This window comes from Heliangelus exortis, chromosome 8, assembly GCF_036169615.1.
Source record: "Heliangelus exortis chromosome 8, bHelExo1.hap1, whole genome shotgun sequence".
NCBI classification, from domain to species: Eukaryota; Metazoa; Chordata; class Aves; order Apodiformes; family Trochilidae; genus Heliangelus; species Heliangelus exortis.
In genome coordinates this window covers 5,775,775-5,795,313 of record NC_092429.1, presented here as the reverse complement: position 1 = coordinate 5,795,313, position 19,539 = coordinate 5,775,775, and the positions used below count along the sequence as shown (strand labels likewise).

At 38.9% G+C, this 19,539-nt stretch overlaps 1 protein-coding gene across 2 annotated transcripts in view; it reads left to right on the top strand.

Moving 5' to 3' along the window:
- The window catches only part of SCP2 (sterol carrier protein 2), a 104,263-nt gene that overhangs the window by 1,783 nt on the left and 82,941 nt on the right, over positions 1 to 19,539 (top strand). Inside the window, exons 4-16 of one of the 2 annotated variants that reach the window (XM_071750105.1) lie at positions 395 to 526; positions 1,468 to 1,532; positions 2,534 to 2,660; positions 3,361 to 3,424; positions 3,642 to 3,728; positions 4,341 to 4,491; positions 5,356 to 5,503; positions 6,397 to 6,504; positions 8,234 to 8,387; positions 11,677 to 11,770; positions 12,337 to 12,466; positions 13,855 to 13,934; positions 15,051 to 15,958. In XM_071750105.1, the coding sequence (XP_071606206.1) occupies positions 395 to 526; positions 1,468 to 1,532; positions 2,534 to 2,660; positions 3,361 to 3,424; positions 3,642 to 3,728; positions 4,341 to 4,491; positions 5,356 to 5,503; positions 6,397 to 6,504; positions 8,234 to 8,387; positions 11,677 to 11,770; positions 12,337 to 12,466; positions 13,855 to 13,934; positions 15,051 to 15,146 (1,436 nt within the window). In that variant the 3' untranslated portion in view covers positions 15,147 to 15,958. Of the gene's footprint in view, positions 1 to 394; positions 527 to 1,467; positions 1,533 to 2,533; positions 2,661 to 3,360; positions 3,425 to 3,641; positions 3,729 to 4,340; positions 4,492 to 5,355; positions 5,504 to 6,396; positions 6,505 to 8,233; positions 8,388 to 11,676; positions 11,771 to 12,336; positions 12,467 to 13,854; positions 13,935 to 15,050; positions 15,959 to 19,539 lie in introns of those variants that run through there. The other variant, XM_071750104.1, reaches the window with a different exon arrangement.

Here is a 19,539-nt window from a genome sequence, read left to right as displayed (position 1 = left end):
TCTTTATGGAGTTTATAGTTCTGGTCACAGGTATGGAGAGACTCCCATTACATTGTGTCTTGCAAATGTTTTATACCAGTAGGAGATGTTTTATACCAGTTTCAGCAAGATTGGGTGATATATTTATCCAGGCCACACCTCTAGGATCTTTCTGTCCAGTCCAGTTACCTTCTGTTGGTTCACAGCCTGTTACCACAGAAGCAGGACAAATCTGATGACTTTATCTTGATTCTGAGGTACTTGTAGTGTGGATACTTGAGAGATACTCAAGTATATGACAGAATAAAAGTTCAAGTTTACAGTTTAAGTGGTAGCACTGCACATACACAGTGGGTTTTCTTTCTGGTTGTGAAGTTTGAATAAGTACCTGATTTCCATGTGTGTCTGTGTACAGGTGACTCAACCTGTGGACAACGGGCTATCTATCATGGTCTGGGGTTAACTGGCATTCCTATCATTAATGTTAACAACAACTGTGCTACTGGATCAACTGCTTTGTTCATGGCCAGACAACTGGTAGAAGGAGGTGAGTTGTGCTTCAGGGCTGAGTTTTACATTTTCTCTGTTCCTGTAATCATAGCTTGAATGAAGAACAGAACTAGTGAATGTGTGAGTACTCAGAGTTGTAAGTGTTCTATCCTCTTACACAAAATTTTGTTTTCTGCCTCAGTCAGCTGAAAATGTTGGGCAGTTATATGTACAAATACTGGACCAAGCACTTAAAATGATGCTGTCACTATGAACTAGAGCATTGTGTGCACCTGAAGAGATTGTGGTGCAGTAAGCTGGGGTAAATGGATATAAATGTCCCTTCCTGTGTCAGGAACCTAGTGAGCAATAAGCCAGCTCAGTATTTTCTGAAAGAATTGTTTGGGTTAGTGCAGAACAAATTGCATCATTGTACTGTGAGACACTGATGGATGAAAAGGAGAGAAGAATCTGGTAAAAAAAATTAGCTTTTTTTTTCTTTTTCTTTTTTTTTTTTTTTTTTTAACTTGCAGTTAACAAGTGTTTGACTAACACATTTTTGAAAGGGAGGGGAAGAGACCAATACCATGTGACAGACTATGCTCTGAACTGACAGACAAGTTTCCTTCTTTTTCTGTAGTTCCTTTGTGGACTTGGATTCTTTCTTGCACTTTCTTATATACTCTCTCTAAGGAAAGCTATAGTAACATTCTGTCTGATTATTTTAGTATTCATAGCAGGGATGTAAGTGCTTGATCACCTAAGGGAGTAGCTAGAAAACAGTTTAAAAAAAAGTACCAACCCTATAGGGATCTCTAACTCCTCAATATCAGTATGTTGGTATCAGTACCACCCTAATTTGTCTTGTTCACAAATAAAAAAGGGAGGAAGGGCAGCTCTTTGGTCTTTATCTATATTTCTTGTAATTGAATAGTTGTTGGTACATAATCTCATTTATAATTACATTGTGTTTTAAATAGCCACAAATCTTATTTTAAGGTTTGGCAGATTGTGTTCTGGCTCTTGGCTTTGAGAGGATGGCAAAAGGATCCCTTGCTTCAGGTGTAAGTGTCTGAAACACTTCATACATTGTATTTGTAGATAAAATATACCTCCTCCTTCCCTGAGGCATAGTCTCATAAACAGCCCTTGCCTTGAGATGTTGTAGATGATTACAAAAGAAACCATTATTTTGATACATAGAAGCCTTTAATGAGTTTTATGATTCTGGTTGCAGCTATGACACACAGATTGACATGGAGTGTTTTAGAATTAATTTTGATGGCATGTCATGCTTTTTCAGGCAGAGTTAATAGGGAATAATGAAAATACCAGAGAGAATATGGAAGCATTGAGAAAGTGAAATGTCTTTCTCAAAATGACACAGCAAATCAAAGGAGTCTGGGTCTTCTGGCTTTTGGTTTGATGGTTACTCAGTTGACCACTTAACACACTTCCCCAAAAACTAAAGGCCCTGTAAACCTTTCTTTCTTGTATTTTTTTTTTTTTTTTAATTTCCTTTTTTACTGGAGATGTGTGTGGGACTTTGTTTGTAAATTGCCTTAGAGCAAGCATTATTAGAGCCCACTAACTATGCCAAAGTTCATAATATATGCAGAGATTTGTGTCAGAATTGTTAAATTTAAACTGATTGAAATAAGAAAGAGTTACCATTAGCATGCTTTATGATATTTCATCTGAGCTTCATGGAAAACACTAATGCAGTATTAATTTTGTAACTTGGAACTATATTAACTAAAGGATTTTAAGTTAAGGTGAAAAATACTTGAAGTCCTCTGCTGAAAATAGTGACTGTGGCAGAAATCAGATAGGGGTGGTCTTTCCCACGAATCAGTGCAGTAATGTTAAACATTTTATGCCATTTTATGCTTTTTATAGTTGGGAAGTTAGGAATACTTCAAAACATGTCACTGAAGTGCACACACTGTCCAGTAGCATTGTTAAAATATCAGAAAAACCTCTATTTTGCTTGAAATGCAGCACTTCTGTGGTGGTGTTTTACAGAAAAGGAAATGGCAACTTGCTTTAAAAACTTTCTTTTTAGTTTTCAGACAGAACTAACCCAATGGACAAACATTTGGAAATTATGATAAATAAATACGGTTTAGCAAGTGCTCCAGTAGCACCTCAGCTGTTTGCAAGTGCTGGCAAAGAACATATGGAGAAATATGGTATGTTAAAATAAATTTTGTCATTGTCCTCTTTTAATGAAATGATTTATGTTAGGGTTTTGTTTTTTAAAAATTAGAGTATTCTTTGTCCTTTCTTCTACCTAACTGCTACAACTAAAACTTCTGCAGCTAAGACACAGAAATACATTTGGATAAAGAGTTACCTACAGAAAAGTTGGTCATGTGTGGGCAAGCAAAACCATCAGGAGAGGAAATTAAGGCTGTGATACAGTGTGCCTGGTAATCCCACTAATGTTAGGGTTTGTGCTTCTGCAGGGTCTGGGTGATAAGACTTGTGCATTTTTCCCCTGTATCTTAGGATGGGTAGATAGGCTTGGGACTGGATTGTTTGACAAAAGAGTTTTAGACTCCAAATATTTCACTGCACCTTCTTTGCCCTGGTAAGAAAATGAGTGCTCAAGTTGCAGCAATACAGTAATACCTCAAATAAAATATACTTGTTTTCTTTATGTAAATATTAAATATGCATGTGTGATGTTCTGTTAGCAAAAACTCAATCGATTTCAGTACTTTATCTAATTTTTAGACCTAGGATGAGTTCTAAAGAAGGTCTTGATAGCAACAAATCTCTTGAAAAAATGCTTGTAAAGGTCAAATTCACATGACAGTCTTTAAAATGCTATCTTAGTAGTGTTTGGGTAAACCAAATACTTCAACACAGCTTTCCTTCCCCTTCCAGGGACAAATCCAGAGTACTTTGCAAAAATTGGATGGAAGAACCATAAGCATTCAACTAACAACCCGTGAGTAATGTTCTCTGCCTCCATATTGCATGTTACAAAATTATTGAAAACCTGACTGTTACTCCTTAACATTACACCCAGCATAAAATCTTTATCCAGTGCTTTGTGGAAACTGCTACAGAGCTGCTGTGTGATAATTAGTAGGTCTACTTCTAAGTGCTGTAGTAAAACTAAGGTGTTTCTTAGTCATCTCAGGTCATGTTTGTGTTTTTTGTAGGTACTCCCAGTTCCAGAAGGAGTACACATTAGATGAAGTGCTGCATTCTCGCAAAATTTTTGATTACTTGACTGTCTTACAGTGTTGGTAAGAAGAGGACTTAGCATTGTGAAATAAATCTTGATGTTGAGACAAATGTGGTAGGACATCTATTTAAATAAAAGTCTGCTTGCTTGTAAATTGTTACAGATTATTTTACTTAAATCTTCTTATAAAAAAACAAATGAGAATTCTGTTGACCAAAAACTAGATGCTTGCTGTCAGTACAATACAGTAAGCTGAAATACTTTGTTTTTTGAGGCTCTTATGTCTTTTTCTTTTACCAAACCATACCCACTGTTGCTAAGTGTAAATTCTTCAGCCTTTCCTGTACAATCCTGAAAGGCTGCTTGTGTGTACAACGTTTGTAGGCAACGGAACACTTTGCTCTTTCTGAATTGATAAACCTTAATAATGCTTTTCCATTTTGATGTCATGCTGTTCAGATGTTTGCTATAAATATTTCTAAAGTGGACAGCATTAAAAACTAAAAATGTCCAGCAAGCATGGGTAGAACATACTGTTCCAGTGGCATCAGCCAAAGAAATTTTTTTTTGTTTTCTTTTTGTCTGCTTGTTTTTTTTTGTTCAAAAGTTAATCTTATGGAAGATTGACATTAATAATTTAGGATGATGACATTGTTATTTTTCTTTCAATCAGTCCAACTTCAAATGGTGCTGCAGCTGCAATTTTGGCTAGTGAGGAGTTTGTGAAAAGACATAAGTTACAGCCCAAAGCTGTGGAAATTCTAGCTCAGGTGATGGCTACTGACTATCCAAGCACATTTGAAGAGAACAGTTGTATGAAGATGGTAAGTTTACAGTTCTGTACTCCTTGATATGCCCTAGGGTTTGTTTTTGGTTTGTTTTAGGACCTGCAAGTCCTAATGATACTGTAGACATTCAACAATTTGAACAGGAAGAAATTTGAGCAATCTGGTCTCGTGGATGTTGTCCCTGTCCATGCAGGGGGGGTTGGAACTAGGTGATCTTTAAGGTCCCTTCCAGCCCAAACCATTCTCTATGAAATATGGTCTGTCTCCTGTGAACCCATTTCTTTAATTTCTCTGTTTACGAGTAATGAAACTTAAAGCAATTTCAATTATGTCTGTAATACTGTAAAACTAAAGCTGAAATACCATGTCAGGTACAGTCATCATTACTTGCTTGATTAAGTAGAGTTGAAGGGAAAGACCTGAACTGCAAAATTTGGGTCTCACTGCAAATTGCCTACAACTATTGGCAATAATTGGATGCTTTGTCAAACCAGTAGAATACCCAATAGTTTCTACTGCAGCTGTGTTCTTTTTGGGTTACAGATTAGAGAAAAGTAGCAAGACAGTGTGAGGAGTTTTGTTTCAAGGCTGTTGGTCTGAGTCATGCAAAGGAGCAATTTGGCTTGTGAGAAAGGTTGAGAAAATAGAGGATATACCCTGGAAAATTTTCCACATGCCAACTGTGAGATTTAGTATGTATTACTTCTTCCTGTGCCATTCATACTGCATACATTAATTAAAGACTATAATATGTGATGCATTAAAATAAATTAGACCACCTACACGATACTTTCACTTACAGGATACAAAGCAGCAAGTTTAGAAGTTCAAGTGTAGTGATGAAAACATGAGCTATGTTTCTGTAATGGTATTTTAACTTGCAGTTTCTTCTTTTTGCAGGTTGGCTATGATATGACTAAAAAAGCTGCAGAAAAATGTTTTGAAAAGGCAGGCCTGAAACCTGCAGATGTTGATGTGATTGAACTCCATGACTGCTTCTCAGTTAATGAGTTTATTACCTATGAAGCTCTGGGACTCTGTCCAGAAGGTAATAGCATCAATACAGGTCACTGTTTTATTGAAATAGCATTAGAAATACCTTTTTATCTTTTTATTTATTTATTAGAACTTTGTCTACTGGACATATCTTTTGAATATAAAAGTCTAATTAGCTGATCTCAGAAGAAGAAAAAGCAAGTTCCCACTGTAACTAACTTAAAACCTGCAAACTCTAGAATTAGTTTAACAAATGAGCATGTTACTGTTATTTCTGAAGAATATTCAGTGCATGTTAAAGTGTTGGCAGTTACATGAAATAAACTGGATAGCATGTGCAGGTGCCTTTTTAAAAATCCTCAAACATCTTTGCCTTTGAAACACAGAGATGTCAGCAAGTTGTGTACATGGCTCTAAAGCCAGCTGTATAGCAATGCACAATCTGCCCAGATCAGATTAATTTCATCAAAATGAGTGGATTTACAACAGGTTAAAGGCAGTAGAGTTTAGTGCTCTGTATGTAAGTCAAACCATTAGAATTTTCTGCAGAAGAGGTTTTTGTTTGCTTTCAGATAACTAATGCATGAACTGCTTTGGTATTTGATATATTTGAATTTTCTTGGTTTGTATAAATAGTAATCTGATGTAATCTTTCTTGAGTTTGTTTTTAAGTAACTTTGAGAAACTATCATATTCTGTCACTAGATGGTGTATCAAGTCTTTCTTGCTGAACCAGGGAAGTTCATAGATCTTAGCAAGACTTCCTGGGTGTTTGTAGGTTTGCAAATGTTTGCCTCTGAATGCTTGCTTTTTTGCTGTTTCATTTGTTGTGTTTATTTGGTATCTGCATAGGTACATTAAGCTTTCTTAGCTTTAACTGGAAATAAAGAAGAATCCCAATGGTACTAAAAGCCAACAACTCCTTTTATAAATATTGTTTTATAGGAAAAGCAGCCGACCTGATTGACAGAGGTGACAATACCTATGGAGGAAAATGGGTCATTAATCCCAGTGGTGGGTTGATTTCAAAGGGACATCCACTTGGTGCTACAGGTAGGCAAAACCATTTCACTTAGTTGTGCTGGGGAGATACAAGATACAGCTCCTGTCCAGGCAGGTGCTTCCCACCTGGATTTATCTGTAAAAACCCTTCCTAAGAGGGAAGGCAGCTCTGGGGTGGATTCTTATTTCTAGCTATTCCAAGTATAAGGGCAGGTTGACCTTATACTCAAACTGAAAGAGTTGGAGTGTGAATTTGATCATTACTACTTATTTTATTTTAAAGGTGCTACCTTTTCTGTTGCTAAAGCAACCTGCAAAACAGGTTTTTTCTAAATAATTGCTTAGTGTTACAACATTCAGATGAATGTAGTTTCAATAACCATTTTCATATGTTGTCATACTTGAAAATTCAGATTTTTGAGATTTTTAGTGATCTGAATTGCCTTGTACCCTTGATAGCTGTAAGAAAAGCTATTTCACGTCAAAATATTTATCTGGTGTTTACAACAGAAGCTCAGTTGTTTACTGTTTCCCAGCAACAGGTTTTCCTTTTTTTCTTGATTTGCTGTTTGGGTTTTTTTTGTTCCTTAAACTGCTATGCTTGCTTCCAAATGGGTTGGCTGTTGGATAAAACTTGCTCAGATTTGTGAACATTCTTCACCTTCCTCGTTTGGAAATGTGAGATTGTCAGAAGAAGAATCCTTGTAAAACAAAACAACAGCCCAGTAATCTGCAGTTTGTCACATCAGTCATCTTAAATTTCCAAACCATTCCAGGGCAGGATACACCACAACACACAGTCTCTCCTAGAGGCTGAGAGGTTATAAATGGAACCTGTGAATTTTAAAACTTCTTACTCATTGTCTTGGTGATGTTTCACTTGACAGTGGATAAAATTTGGAGAATAAAATGCAGATTCATCCTCTCCCTGGCCAAAAGGCTGACACAGTTGTCTAGAGGAAGAGATGGAGGTTTGGGGGTGATAGAGGGAAGAATTTGAGATTTTAAGGCTCAATGCCAATGCTTTATATTTGCTCTGAAAACTTGTAAATGGAAAACTTTATCATGTATTGGACCATATGAGAAAATAGGTGTGATACAGGAAAAATAACATTCCTGGATTCCCCAGAAACTTCTTCACAAGACTTGGCAGTGCATGTTGGTACACAGGTTTTGCTCAGAGGTGAAAAGGCTGTTGTAGGGAATATATTTTATTTTCCATTGTTTTGAGCCTGGTCTTTAAAAATACTATAATTTCATGGAACTGGAAACCTGTTGCTATTTGTGTACCATAAACCCTGTGGATAGGACGAGGGGCAATGGTTTTAAAGTAGAGAAGAGCAGATTTAGGTTGGATGTTAGGAAAAAAGCTCTTTACCACGGGGGCCGTGGAAAAATGGAAGAGGTTGCCCAGGGAGGTGGTTGAGGCCTCATCCCTGGAGATATTCAACCCTGCTCTAGTTGAGGGTGGGTTGAGCCCTCGAGAGGTCCCTTCCAATCCAAATTATTCTATGAAACAGGTGGGATGATGAATAAAAAGACATTCCTCTTAGTTTTGAGAAAATACGGACTTCTGGTGATCTCGGCTCCGGAACCACCGGCGGGGGGATGTTGAGGGGGGGGGGGGGGGGGGGCGCTCAGGGGAGGGTCTGAGGGAGATTTTGGGGGGTTTGTTGAAGGGGTTGCAGAAGGGGGTGTGTTGGGGAGGGGGTGTAGTTATTTTGGGATGAAGCCGTATCCCGGTGCCGGCTGCCCTAACCCTCTGTGCTCGATTCCCCAGGCCTGGCGCAGTGCGCGGAGCTCTGCTGGCAGCTGCGCGGGCTGGCGGGGAGGCGGCAGGTCCCCGGGGCAAAGGTGGCTTTGCAGCACAACCTGGGCCTCGGCGGGGCCGTGGTGGTCACCATCTACGCCATGGGCTTCCCCGGAACCGGCAGGTGAGACCTGGCCAAAGGGGGAGCGATTCTAAAAAAAAAAAAAACCACCCCGGTGTGTGCCCTGGGAGAGAAGCTGCGGTGTGAGGCAGCTGAGGGGCTGCCCCCGCGGCCTGTGTGAGGGGAGAGGCCCTGAGGAGGGAGAATACAAAAATAAAGCGAAAAATGAAGTTTGGGATGAAAGACCTTAAAAATCAGGCGGCTGGGTCTGCAGAAAAAGCGTTGCTGAGTGGAAACGTGTGTCCAGGTCTCGGTGGAAAGTTTAGGAGTGGGTTCAGTAGTGGTGTCAGCTGGGCTCACTTTGTGGTGGCTCTGCTGCTGTATCTCTGTGTTATAAAATTTATCTTTTTTTTCCTTTTTTTTTCGTTTTTTTCTTTAAGAAATAGTGTTTCCTGTGTTACCGAATTTATCATTAAGAATTAACGTTTGCCACGGAAGAAATGGCACCGTGGGCTTGCTCAGCATTGAGGGCTGTGGTTGTACCTAAAGCATTTCAGGTGTTAGCAGGGGTTGTAACTTACACTGTGTCGTGTTCCTGATGAACAGGATGCCCTGTGTGAGTTGTGTTATTGAAAAGAGCAAACTAGCCCATAAAAATGGCTCACGTGATTTCCTGTAAGGGAACGTCGAGGTTTTTGGAGGGGGAAAAAGCCACCACACGATGTCCCAGTATAGGTTGGGGGCTGACCTGCTGGAGAGCAGTGTAGGTGAAAGAGACCTGGGGGTCCTGGTAGATAAGAGGATGACCATGAGCCAGCAATGTGCCCTTGTGGCCAAGAAGGCCAATGGCATCCTGGGGTGCATTAGAAAGGGTGTGGTTAGTAGGTCAAGAGAGGTTCTCCTCCCCCTCTATTCTGCATTGGTGAGGCCGCACCTGGAGTATTGTGTCCAGTTCTGGGCCCCTCAGTTCAAGAAGGACAGGGAAGTGCTTGAAAGAGTCCAGCACAGAGCTACTGAGATGATTAAGGGAGTGGAACATCTCCCTTATGAGGAAAGGCTGAGGGAGCTGGGTCTCTTTAGTTTGGAGAAAAGGAGACTGAGGGGTGACCTCATCAATGTTTTCAAATATGTAAGGGGTGAGTGTCAGGGAGATGGAGCTAGGCTTTTCTCTATGGTGACCAGTGATAGGACAAGGGGTAATGGGTGTAAGTTGGAGCATAGGAGGTTCAAGTTGAATATCAGAAAGAATTTTTTTACTGTAAGGGTGACAGAGCCCTGGAACAGGCTGCCCAGGGGGGTTGTGGAGTCTCCTTCACTGGAGACATTCAAAACCCGCCTGGACACGTTCCTAGGCGATGTACTCTAGGGGGCCCTGCTCTGGCAGGGGGGGTTGGACTAGATGATCTTTCGAGGTCCCTTCCAACCCCTAGGATTCTAGGATTCTATGAAATAAACCTTCCAATAACAGAACAGGCCCCGTTAGAATGAATTTCTTGAAATTAAGGACTTGCCAAAAAAAGCAAGACGACCATGGGTACAGAGCTCACTGCTTTGTTAATACTTTGGTTTCAGGAAGGATTGCTTTCAGCTGCATGTGTTTTAATGTGGTATCTAAGTACTTCTTAAAATTCAGGCATGCTACTCTTCCAGTCCTGGCTGAAGAATTTGCACTTGAAATTGTAGCATACTTCAGAGTGAGAGGAGAACACTGCCATGAAGCTATATTGCAAGCTGCCATGGTTTTATGCTAGGATGGACAGGAATTAAAGCCAAAATTTCAGCAGAGACTTTAAATACACACATCCCTTTATATTTTCATTTTCAGTTTTGCTGTGAAAGATTGATCTACTCTTTGTGTGTATTGTGGTTTTGATTATAAGGCTCAAAGCCAATATTTTATATTTGCTTTGAAAACTTGGGAACAGTGAAATTTATCATGTACTGCACCATATGAGAAAATAGGTGTGATACAAGAAATACAGCCTCCTCTCCTGGATTCCCCACAAACTTTTTCACAACACTTGGCAGTCCATGTTGGTACACAGTTTTTGCTCAGAGGTGAAAAGGCTGTTTTAAGGAATATATTTTATTTTCCATTGTTTTGAGTCTGGTCTTCAAAAATATTTTAATTTCACAGAACTGGAAACCTGTTGCTTTTTGTGTACCATTAACCTTGAGGTACTGCTAGAAATAGTGCATTCCTGTCAGGGAAAGTTGGGACCTTACAGAAGTTTTGTATGTATAGATAATATACTATTACCTTTTAGAGAAGCATCAAGTCCTTTAGTTTTGTGTGTAGGAGATACCTGACACCAGGAGTTGCACCAATGTGTGTCAGAGTTTGGAACAAAACAGGGCTAATCTGTTCAGACACCACTTGTGTAATTGAATAATGTTTTATATTGTGTAATTAAGGCAAAGGTGGTGGCATTACATGTTTGTGAAGATGCCTGCACCATTTTTTTTTATCTGCCAATGCACATGGACTTAATAATTGGATTCAGATCTGGCCTGTAATTTGTGGCTTTAGTAACAGCTGCCAAGAATGTACATCAAGGTAAATGAGAGCAGGGCTCAATTTATTATTGAAAACAGTTCTGCCTTTTTGTCACCTTAAAATTCTACATCCTGTTAGTACAGCCTTGGATTTATTAGGAAAGTTGATGTGCCTTCTTCAGGTCAGACAGTCCCTGCTATTGCTGCCCTACCATATATCTGTAGAGAAGTGTTAGTACCACACAAGGAAGCTTCAGCAACATTTCTTAAGTGATTCTGTCACTTCAGCAGCATCAAACCTGACCACTGTTTGGAATTCTGCTGCCAAGAGGTGGTAATAATTGTAAACTTGTTTTTCCTGCTGCTGGAATTGCCATTTCTTTGGAAATCACTGTACTTACCTTGGCTCTGGGTGTCTGCAGAAATGAAGTGAGGTTTCACACTGCTATCAGGCTACGCAGGGTGAATCAGAAATGAAGTTCTTCTTGTGGCAGTAAAGAGACCCACATGAACTGGGAGGGAAAGTGGGATCTGTTTTCCCAAAAAACAAAGATATTTCTCTGAGGTGCTGCACAAAGTGTGGCAGTAGTGTGGGTTGATTTATCTTAACAAGATTAATGATTTACTGTCATTATAAAATTAGTGTCCTGTCCATACATGCAGAAACATCTGCATACTTGAAATGATTGTAATTCAGGCTGTCAGGCCCATAACAGAGTAAACTGCACCCTGAATTGATAGATGGTTGCTCTACACTGCTGAAGTGTTTCAGTGCTAGTGCTGGGCCTATTCCTCATACTTTGAAGGTGCTGAAAATGTGATTAAAGGTGGGTAAATACTGGATTTTTCATTTCAGTGCTGGCCGTGTTGCAGCTGTGCCTCTCAGTGCAGCTGTCGATGGATTTAAGTCACAGTTGGTCTTCAAGGAGATTGAAAAGAAGCTCCAAGAGGTATTTGACTCCTCCTTCTACCTACAAGAGGATTTTAATTTATGATGGAGCACCTGTAAAATCTGAGGAAGTAGCTTCAGTCACTTCCTCAGTGATGCTCATCAAAACAAATGTTACAGCTTTGAGTTTCACTGTGTCAGAAATCTCTGTGCTCTGCCATGATTTTAAATTGCATTTTTCCAGACAGTTTCTACCTGCATAAGGGTATTAGAGTAAAGGCAAGTTTAGGTTCTCTGTGCAGAGCTTGTTAACTAACATGACAATTTTTAAAGTTTTTGTTTGCTGTTTGTTGCTTGCTTTTTAAGTGTGATTAGAAGAGAGCACACTTTGTCAGGCTGACATCAAGACTGTTAGGACAGTGGTCATTTTTCTTAGCTGATAGATTTAATACACATAGTTTGTGTTTGTAGAAGCTTTTTTTAAGGGTTGTTTAAATGAAACCCAGTAGAGGGAAACAGATGTTAGTAGAAAGGGTAAAGATTTTAAAGTAATTTGTGCTTAATTCAAACTATTTTAAAATTATGTTGAGGTAAATTAATAATTTGCATGCTATGTGGTTGTTACAGGAAGGAGAACAATACGTCAAGAAAATTGGTGGAGTCTTTGCCTTCAAAATAAAGGATGGTCCTGGTGGAAAAGAAGCAACTTGGGTAGTAGATGTGAAAAATGGTAAAGGCTCTGTGGCAGTTAATTCAGGTCAGTTCTATTTTATGTATCTTTGCAGAACACACATAAAACTAATGAAAAGCATATAAATTCTTATTCTGTTTAAGGAAGAATGATCTTTAGAGTAAAAATGGTGCAGAGCTATCTTAACTTTTGACTTTTCTTGTTATTGACACTTCAGTCCATAATGTTTTGAACCATGAATTCAGCATCATCAGCTCTGAATTCTTTTCTTAGATGCTCCAGACACATCTGTTGTATGACTATTATAGATATCATAATTACAAAAAAAAAAAAAAAAATTCAACCCTTAGGGGTTTTGTTAAATTTGGGACAGAAATGTAATCTGCAGCTGTTTCTTCAGTTGCTTTGTTGGAGACACTGGTGGGTGGGTAAGCTGGTCTATCTGGTCAAGTTACTTCTCTGCAGCTAGTTAAGCAATAGAACTTAACTGATTTCAATACTGTATCAGCTAACATAACCTTCAAGTGCCATTTTAAGAAAGGCAGAGTTAAATGAGACACAGACTGGGTGGTGGTGGGGAACACCACAGAAGTATTAGAAACAAAGGTGCCCTTGCCATGAAAATGTTTTGTCTCATAGCTGAAGTCATGCACTTAGTAATGTAAAGAAAAGCCAAACACAACAGCCTGTCCTCAGAACCTCATATACCCATGAATTGTGTCATAAAGCTTTTAATTAAAAACATGACAGGGGATTTGATTGGGAAATCATTGATCTAAGTTTTTGCAGAAATAAAAGCACTGTTTACTGTTGTGCTTACAATGTTTCATCAAAGATTTGAGCTTAATAATCTGAGTGCAGGAAAAGGTGTGTGCAGATTTTAGCTCTTTAATATATACATTAATATTTCTATCAGAGCTTAAAACAATTTTTTCAGCTTGTTTCTGGCAAGAGGACCCTAAAAATGTCTGGATTTAAATTAATTTAAATGAGGGCTTCTAGAATGCACATGTTGTTCCCATTGAAGGAGAGGGCAGGAAATGCCTGAAATTTCAGTGAGTACTTTCAGAGTGTCACGGGGGAAAAAAGCACATTTATTCTGAGTTAACAGTAGTGAATTTAAGCTTGATAAAACTTGTGATGGTCAGTGTTTGCAAGTAACAATCTGTCAATTACAAGTGGATTATTAGTTGTTTTCAAAGAATGGATTTGCTCAGCACCTTTCACAAAGGTTCATCTTTCTAGTGTTGGGATGGTCTGTGCTGCAAGGTGGCACAGATACCTGTTGGCTGTTGGATGATCTCTGCCTGGTATTTTTCTAGTAGCCCTTATTTGTATGTACTTCAGGTACCATTTTGCTAACCTGTAGGATCAGGAGGTTCTTCATGGAGCTGCAGCTTCTATTACTGTTTCATCTTTCAGTTTAAATGTTCATGGTTAATTCTCTCTTACAGATAAGAAGGCAGATTGTACAATTACAATGGCTGACACTGATCTGTTAGCTCTCATGACTGGCAAAATGAATCCTCAGACAGTAAGTACAGCAAAGATGAGAAGATTGACTTTTGTTTTGAGTGTGTTTAGGTTGAAATAATTTAAATAAAGCCCCTCTTCCCAACTGCCAGGGTTGATGTGAAAAATGACAAGTCTTGACTTTCTCTGAACAAAGAGGCCAAAGTTAAGATTACTGAAGAAAGACTCTAGAATCTGCTCTTCTGAGCAGCTACATATTATCTCAGGCATATCCTGTAGGTAGTCCAGGAGGGTATTTTTCTTAGCTGAGAGATTTAATACACATAGTTTGTGTTGTGATGCTGAAAATGGAAACTGAGGTGAGCACCCACTGCCTATGATTATTTGAGTTTTTAATTCCTCAGTGCATCAAAGCAGCTGTGGTATACAAGTAAACCAGATGGTTAAGTTAATTTGAAGTTGCTCTTCTGTACTTCTAAATTTGAAAATCCTGTGGGTAACAGTCTTTTAACTTTCTATTGATCTCATGGTAAATAAGAATTTTTGCAAACTAAAGGAGTGTGTCTAGGGGAAGTTTGAAGGTAAAACACATTAAAGAAATGTTCTAGTGCAAATGTAAGAAACACAGAAGGAATTAGAATTTAATATTTACAATGTAGGTGATTTAGTGCCTGAGGTTCATCTTTTTTACAGGGTCTAGAGGAATAACCCCAATCTTCAGCATGTCTGCTTCACAAACTAGTTGGTAAAATTGAATTAGTAAGAAAAGCAGTAATGACTGAGGGCAGTTTGAGTAAGAAATCAGTTGTGGCATCTGCTGTACACTGTTGCTTTCTTGTCTCCAAATGGAACAGTGAGCTTTCATTCTATAAATTGTCATCACAAAAACATTGTGTATTCTGCCTGGTTTTATATAAAGGTCCATAGTTATGATAAAGTGAGAAACATGCAATACCTATTTTATTCTCTTTAGGTATCACAAATAAAATGAGCCATACAGCTTACTCAGATTACTCTTGTACCATGTAGTGTCAGAAAATACATTTGTGGATGAGTGTTGAGGACTGTTGGAATCATAAAACTGCAGGACTGGACCTGCAGAAACATAACTTTTGGGAGGGGTGCATTTGGGGTAATACATTGTCTTCCATTTCATAAAATGTATCTTTCTTTTTAGGCTTTCTTTCAAGGCAAATTGAAGATTGCTGGGAACATGGGCATGGCAATGAAACTTCAGAGTCTACAGCTTCAGCCAGGCAAAGCTAAACTTTGAGGTCTTTAGAGTAAACAGTCAGTATGTGATAGCAGAGAAAGTAGAATGAAATTAGGCATTATCAATAATATGGTACATGATGGGTTAGATTGGACCTCTCTCACCTAAGTTCTGTGGTTAGAGACCTTCATTCTTTTAGTATATTACATCAGTTTGTCTGTGGCAAAGATTTTTAGGCTAAGCTTGAGGCACTAACTCTTACAAATGGTATATGGTGGGTTATTTGTGACAATTTTTGTTTCAATCAATATAAAATTTTTTATAAAACTTAGAGTTGAATGAGGCTGCTTACTTTTGTTCAGGTTAATTGGGAAGAGAGTGACAAAGATTATAAATAGATTGACATATCAATTAAGTTGCATTTTTTAAAAGCTGTAACAGCAGGCCATATATAAATGCTTTCAGACTTCCATTCTAACAATTTTGTTGCTGGTTAAATTAAAATGGTCTTATAAAGGGGATCTCTTATAATTTGTTTAGAATAGGTTTTAGGAATTTGCTATAAAATACTTTTGTTACTGCTACTACTACTTTGGAATTAAAAAATAAACAAAATATCCAGAAGTGAGTAGGAATGAGGATGTTGCTTTGAGATTCATAGTATTTGGCAATACTTCACCTTGAAAAAAAGATTAGGTTCTCCAGGAGAGCAAAGAGGGAGTCTAACCAATGTTTTACCTTTTTTCTCCTGAGAAAATCTGGTGTTGATCATTATGAAATTCTCATCAGTAATATAAAAGCTTTAACTTCTGTTTTTGGAAAATGTACTCTGGTTGGGAGTTTAATAGAAAATTAAATATACTTTTCCTGTTGTTCTGTGTGTTGTTGCTTTGGGTTTGTAAACATGGGTTTCATGTTAAGGCTCTATTTTATACAGATTGTCATGAAGGGTTCCTGCAGTCCATTTTTTTTCCTTCTCAGGCATTGTCTGTCCATAAACTACATCTTGTTCAATTATAGACACCTCACATATGTGGTCCATGGCATAAGGAACTATATGCATAAACTTTCACTTCCCTGGTTTAACTAAAATCATAAAAAATGAGCTAATTTAAGCCAATCATTCTGCTAATCTGGTGTTAAGAGTTAGCAGATTGCTGAGCTGTCTGCTCGACTGTACTGATAGCTGTCCTGATTCTGACCAAATTTCTACCTAGCCTGCTGTGTTTTCTGACTGTTGATACCTTGGAAGGAATAGTAAGATGGCTTAAACATCTCTCTACTTAGAATTTCCTTAGCTGCCAGTGATTTTATTTTACTTTTTTTTTTTCATCTGAAAAAACTTACTCAAAAATTGTATGTCAGTATCTAAAGGTCTAGGTGAATAGTCTTGCATGGGTTTGTTTGGTCCTGTTCTGAATCCTCAACAGCTTTTTAGCATGGGTCAAGAATTTCTGTGCCTTCCACCTCTTGTTTTTTGTTGTTGGGGTTTGTTGTGGTGATTTGGTTTTTTTTTTACTGGAAGAAATGAAGAGCTTTGAAGCACTCGTGTTATTTATAATCTTGCCCTATCACCTTCAGGCTTCACAGCTTCAAGAAGAGGACATTCTGTTTTACTGTGTCTCATGGAGAGACCCTCACAACCTTTTGGCCACCCATGTTGCCATGTTGTTGCTGCATTCTGATTGTCCTATGTTAAAAGGCTTTCAAGAGAAAAGAGCAGTTTCTGCTTTTATTTTTCTTTCTGTAGTTGAGAGTTTCCACTGTGAGTTTTGAGATGTTTTCTTTGATCTCTTAAAACGGGGATCTCACCTCTTTAATTTCTGCTCTCTTGACCAAGCAGCATTAAGCACCTCTTCTTCAGCTAAAATAATCTGAAACTACATCAGCCTTTCCTGCCAAGTTTGTCTGTTACTGCTGCTCTGTAAGGTTAACTTGATTCCTTGAGGGAAGTTACAGCTTTAGGCATTAAAATGCTCAGGAGTGGGATTGTTTCCTTGTGGATTCTTTGAAGTTATTGTTTTTTTACCAACTGTGATGAATATTCAGACATGATGTCAGGCTGGCAGGTATATCTTACCTTTACTTTCTTTAGTAAAATAAAACAATTTTTTCAGAGATGAATATTTGTAATTAAAAAAGGAAGACTTTGCATTGCTGTAAGAGCAGCAGATAGAATTGTCTGAGTTGAAGCCAGTGTGCAGAGCAATGCCTGACTCAGCAGATCTGGCTTGCAGGAATTTGAGTGAATGCTTTGGTTTTGGAGCACAGATTTTCTTTCTAAACTTGAGTTTTGTGTTTCAGTCCTGCTGGTTTGCCTGGTGAGGAAGAGGTGCAGTGCAGTGTGTTACACACATTATGCTGGATGTGTTTTCAACTGTGATTGCTGCTTTTCTTATGATTAGAGGTGGCTTTAGAAGAAAAGCTGATGGTCAGAACATGGCTGCTTTCCATGAGGAAAGAGCCATACTACTTCAAGAAATAATCATTTAATCATTCCTGTGTTGATCAGAATAAGAAATGCAAACTGGAGACAAAATTCTGAATTCTGATTATTTGCAAGAGAGCTCAGTGGATAAGTGAGGGCACATAGGGGGGAGGCAGTTAGTGCAGCTCTGTGTTGTGTGGGGCTGACCTTACCTCTTGAGAAACTTCCTGGGGGTTGTGACACAGAGCCTGGTGCAGGTGGTCACAATTGCAGGTGTTGGAAGGGGAATGGAGAACCTGGCAGGTGGCTCACTGTGGCTTTATTTAGTGTAAAACAGGTCCTAGGAGGAGGTAATCTGGGATCCCTTTGGTAAGCAGCAGAGATGAGTTTGCTCAGGTGAGAAAGCTGTGAACAGCTGAGTGTGGTTTGACAGCTGGGTTAAGGGGCTATTTTGGGTGAGAGATCATTTCAGGATGCAGGAGGGTGGGACAAAGGCATTTGACTGCATTTTCCCCCTCACAGTATAAAAAAACCTCCAAATAATCACAAGGCTGGATTTGTCAATTTCCCATATGACCAATTCATCTGAGGTCAGCTTAAACTGTTGCCTCCTTGGAACAGGAACTACATCTCTTCCTGTTTTACAGAGCACTGAGCTGGATGTCAGCTCTTGTTAAGCAGAAAAGAAAAAGAATGCAATTAGCCTGGTGGATAAAAGGCAGGAAAAAGTCTCTTAAACTATGAAAAATCAACACTTGAGGAAGCAGAACACATGTGGAGAACAAATGCTGGAAAAAATCCCAACTGTTTGGAACAAATTCCTTTATTACTTAAATAAACAGCAGCATAATTTGTTGGAGTGACAGTGTGAGCTGTTCTCTACCCTGTATGTGTGAGAAGAAATCATTGCTAACTGAAAAGCCAATGGCTTTATATGGCCCTGGGTGAGTTCTCTGGGAAATGTTGGTTATACACTGTGATAGAGGAACAGAAATAGTCTAATAATGCTGTAGCAGGGCAAAAAGAACATCAATAGTATAGAGCAAGCACAGAATATGCTCTGTCTGTATCCCATATTTCAGGTAGATTAAAAGCAGTCATGGATATTATTTTTTTTTTTTAAGAGAGTCCATGTCCTGTGGGAGAACAGACATTTTAAAGTTCACTCAGATCAACACACATATGCCAGTAGGCTGATAGCCAGGCTCTGTTGTGCATACTTAGGTTTGAAAAATACTTCCTTTCCTGCTTTGGGGACAAAAAGGCCTTTTACTCTGGTGTTTTGATTCTTCATTTTGAAGCAAATCACTGCAAGTTACTTGAAAGAATTGTAATTTTTTTCTTTTCTCTCATTTTAAATGAAGTTACTGTGTCAGCACATAGCAGTGGGCACTTCAGGAATGCCAGTATTTCTGTACAATCTTATTTAAATTAGATAAAGTTGAGAATAAAGAGCATTTTACTACCTTTTAAGTTACATCCAGAAGCTGTATCTGAATGTCTCATACCTCAGCCCATGCTGATCACAGGTGAGCTGATGTCCACTGCTCTGGGAGCTCATGCTTCAATAGATCTGCTTATACCTTTTGTTCCCTGCCACATTGTTCCTTGAGGTGTCTTTGAGTTTCTCAGATCCCGTCTGAGTCTATGATCTCTTTAGGAGAGTGACAATAGTAACAATGTCAGAGCTGAGCGGGTCTCATGGATCTACCTCTGTGCTGAGCTGATCCTCTGTGCAGCCTTGGTGTAACTTAAATAAATTGTCTGGCTTTCTCAGTTGTAGTAATGGAATAATACAGTGTGCTGCATACTGCAGCTTGGCCCTGGACGTGTCCTTGGACTGAGGTCTGCAGGAGTATCTTTGAAAAACAAAGCTCTCAGTTAGCATAGTCTGTCCTTGACAGCCCCTGGGGCTTTTTTTCTGCTGGAGCTGGTGCAGAAGGTTGGGTCTTGCACAGTGCACTGTGTGCCAGGCCCATGGCAAGAGCTCTAGGGTGTGCTGTCACTTGTGCCTTAAACTGAGAC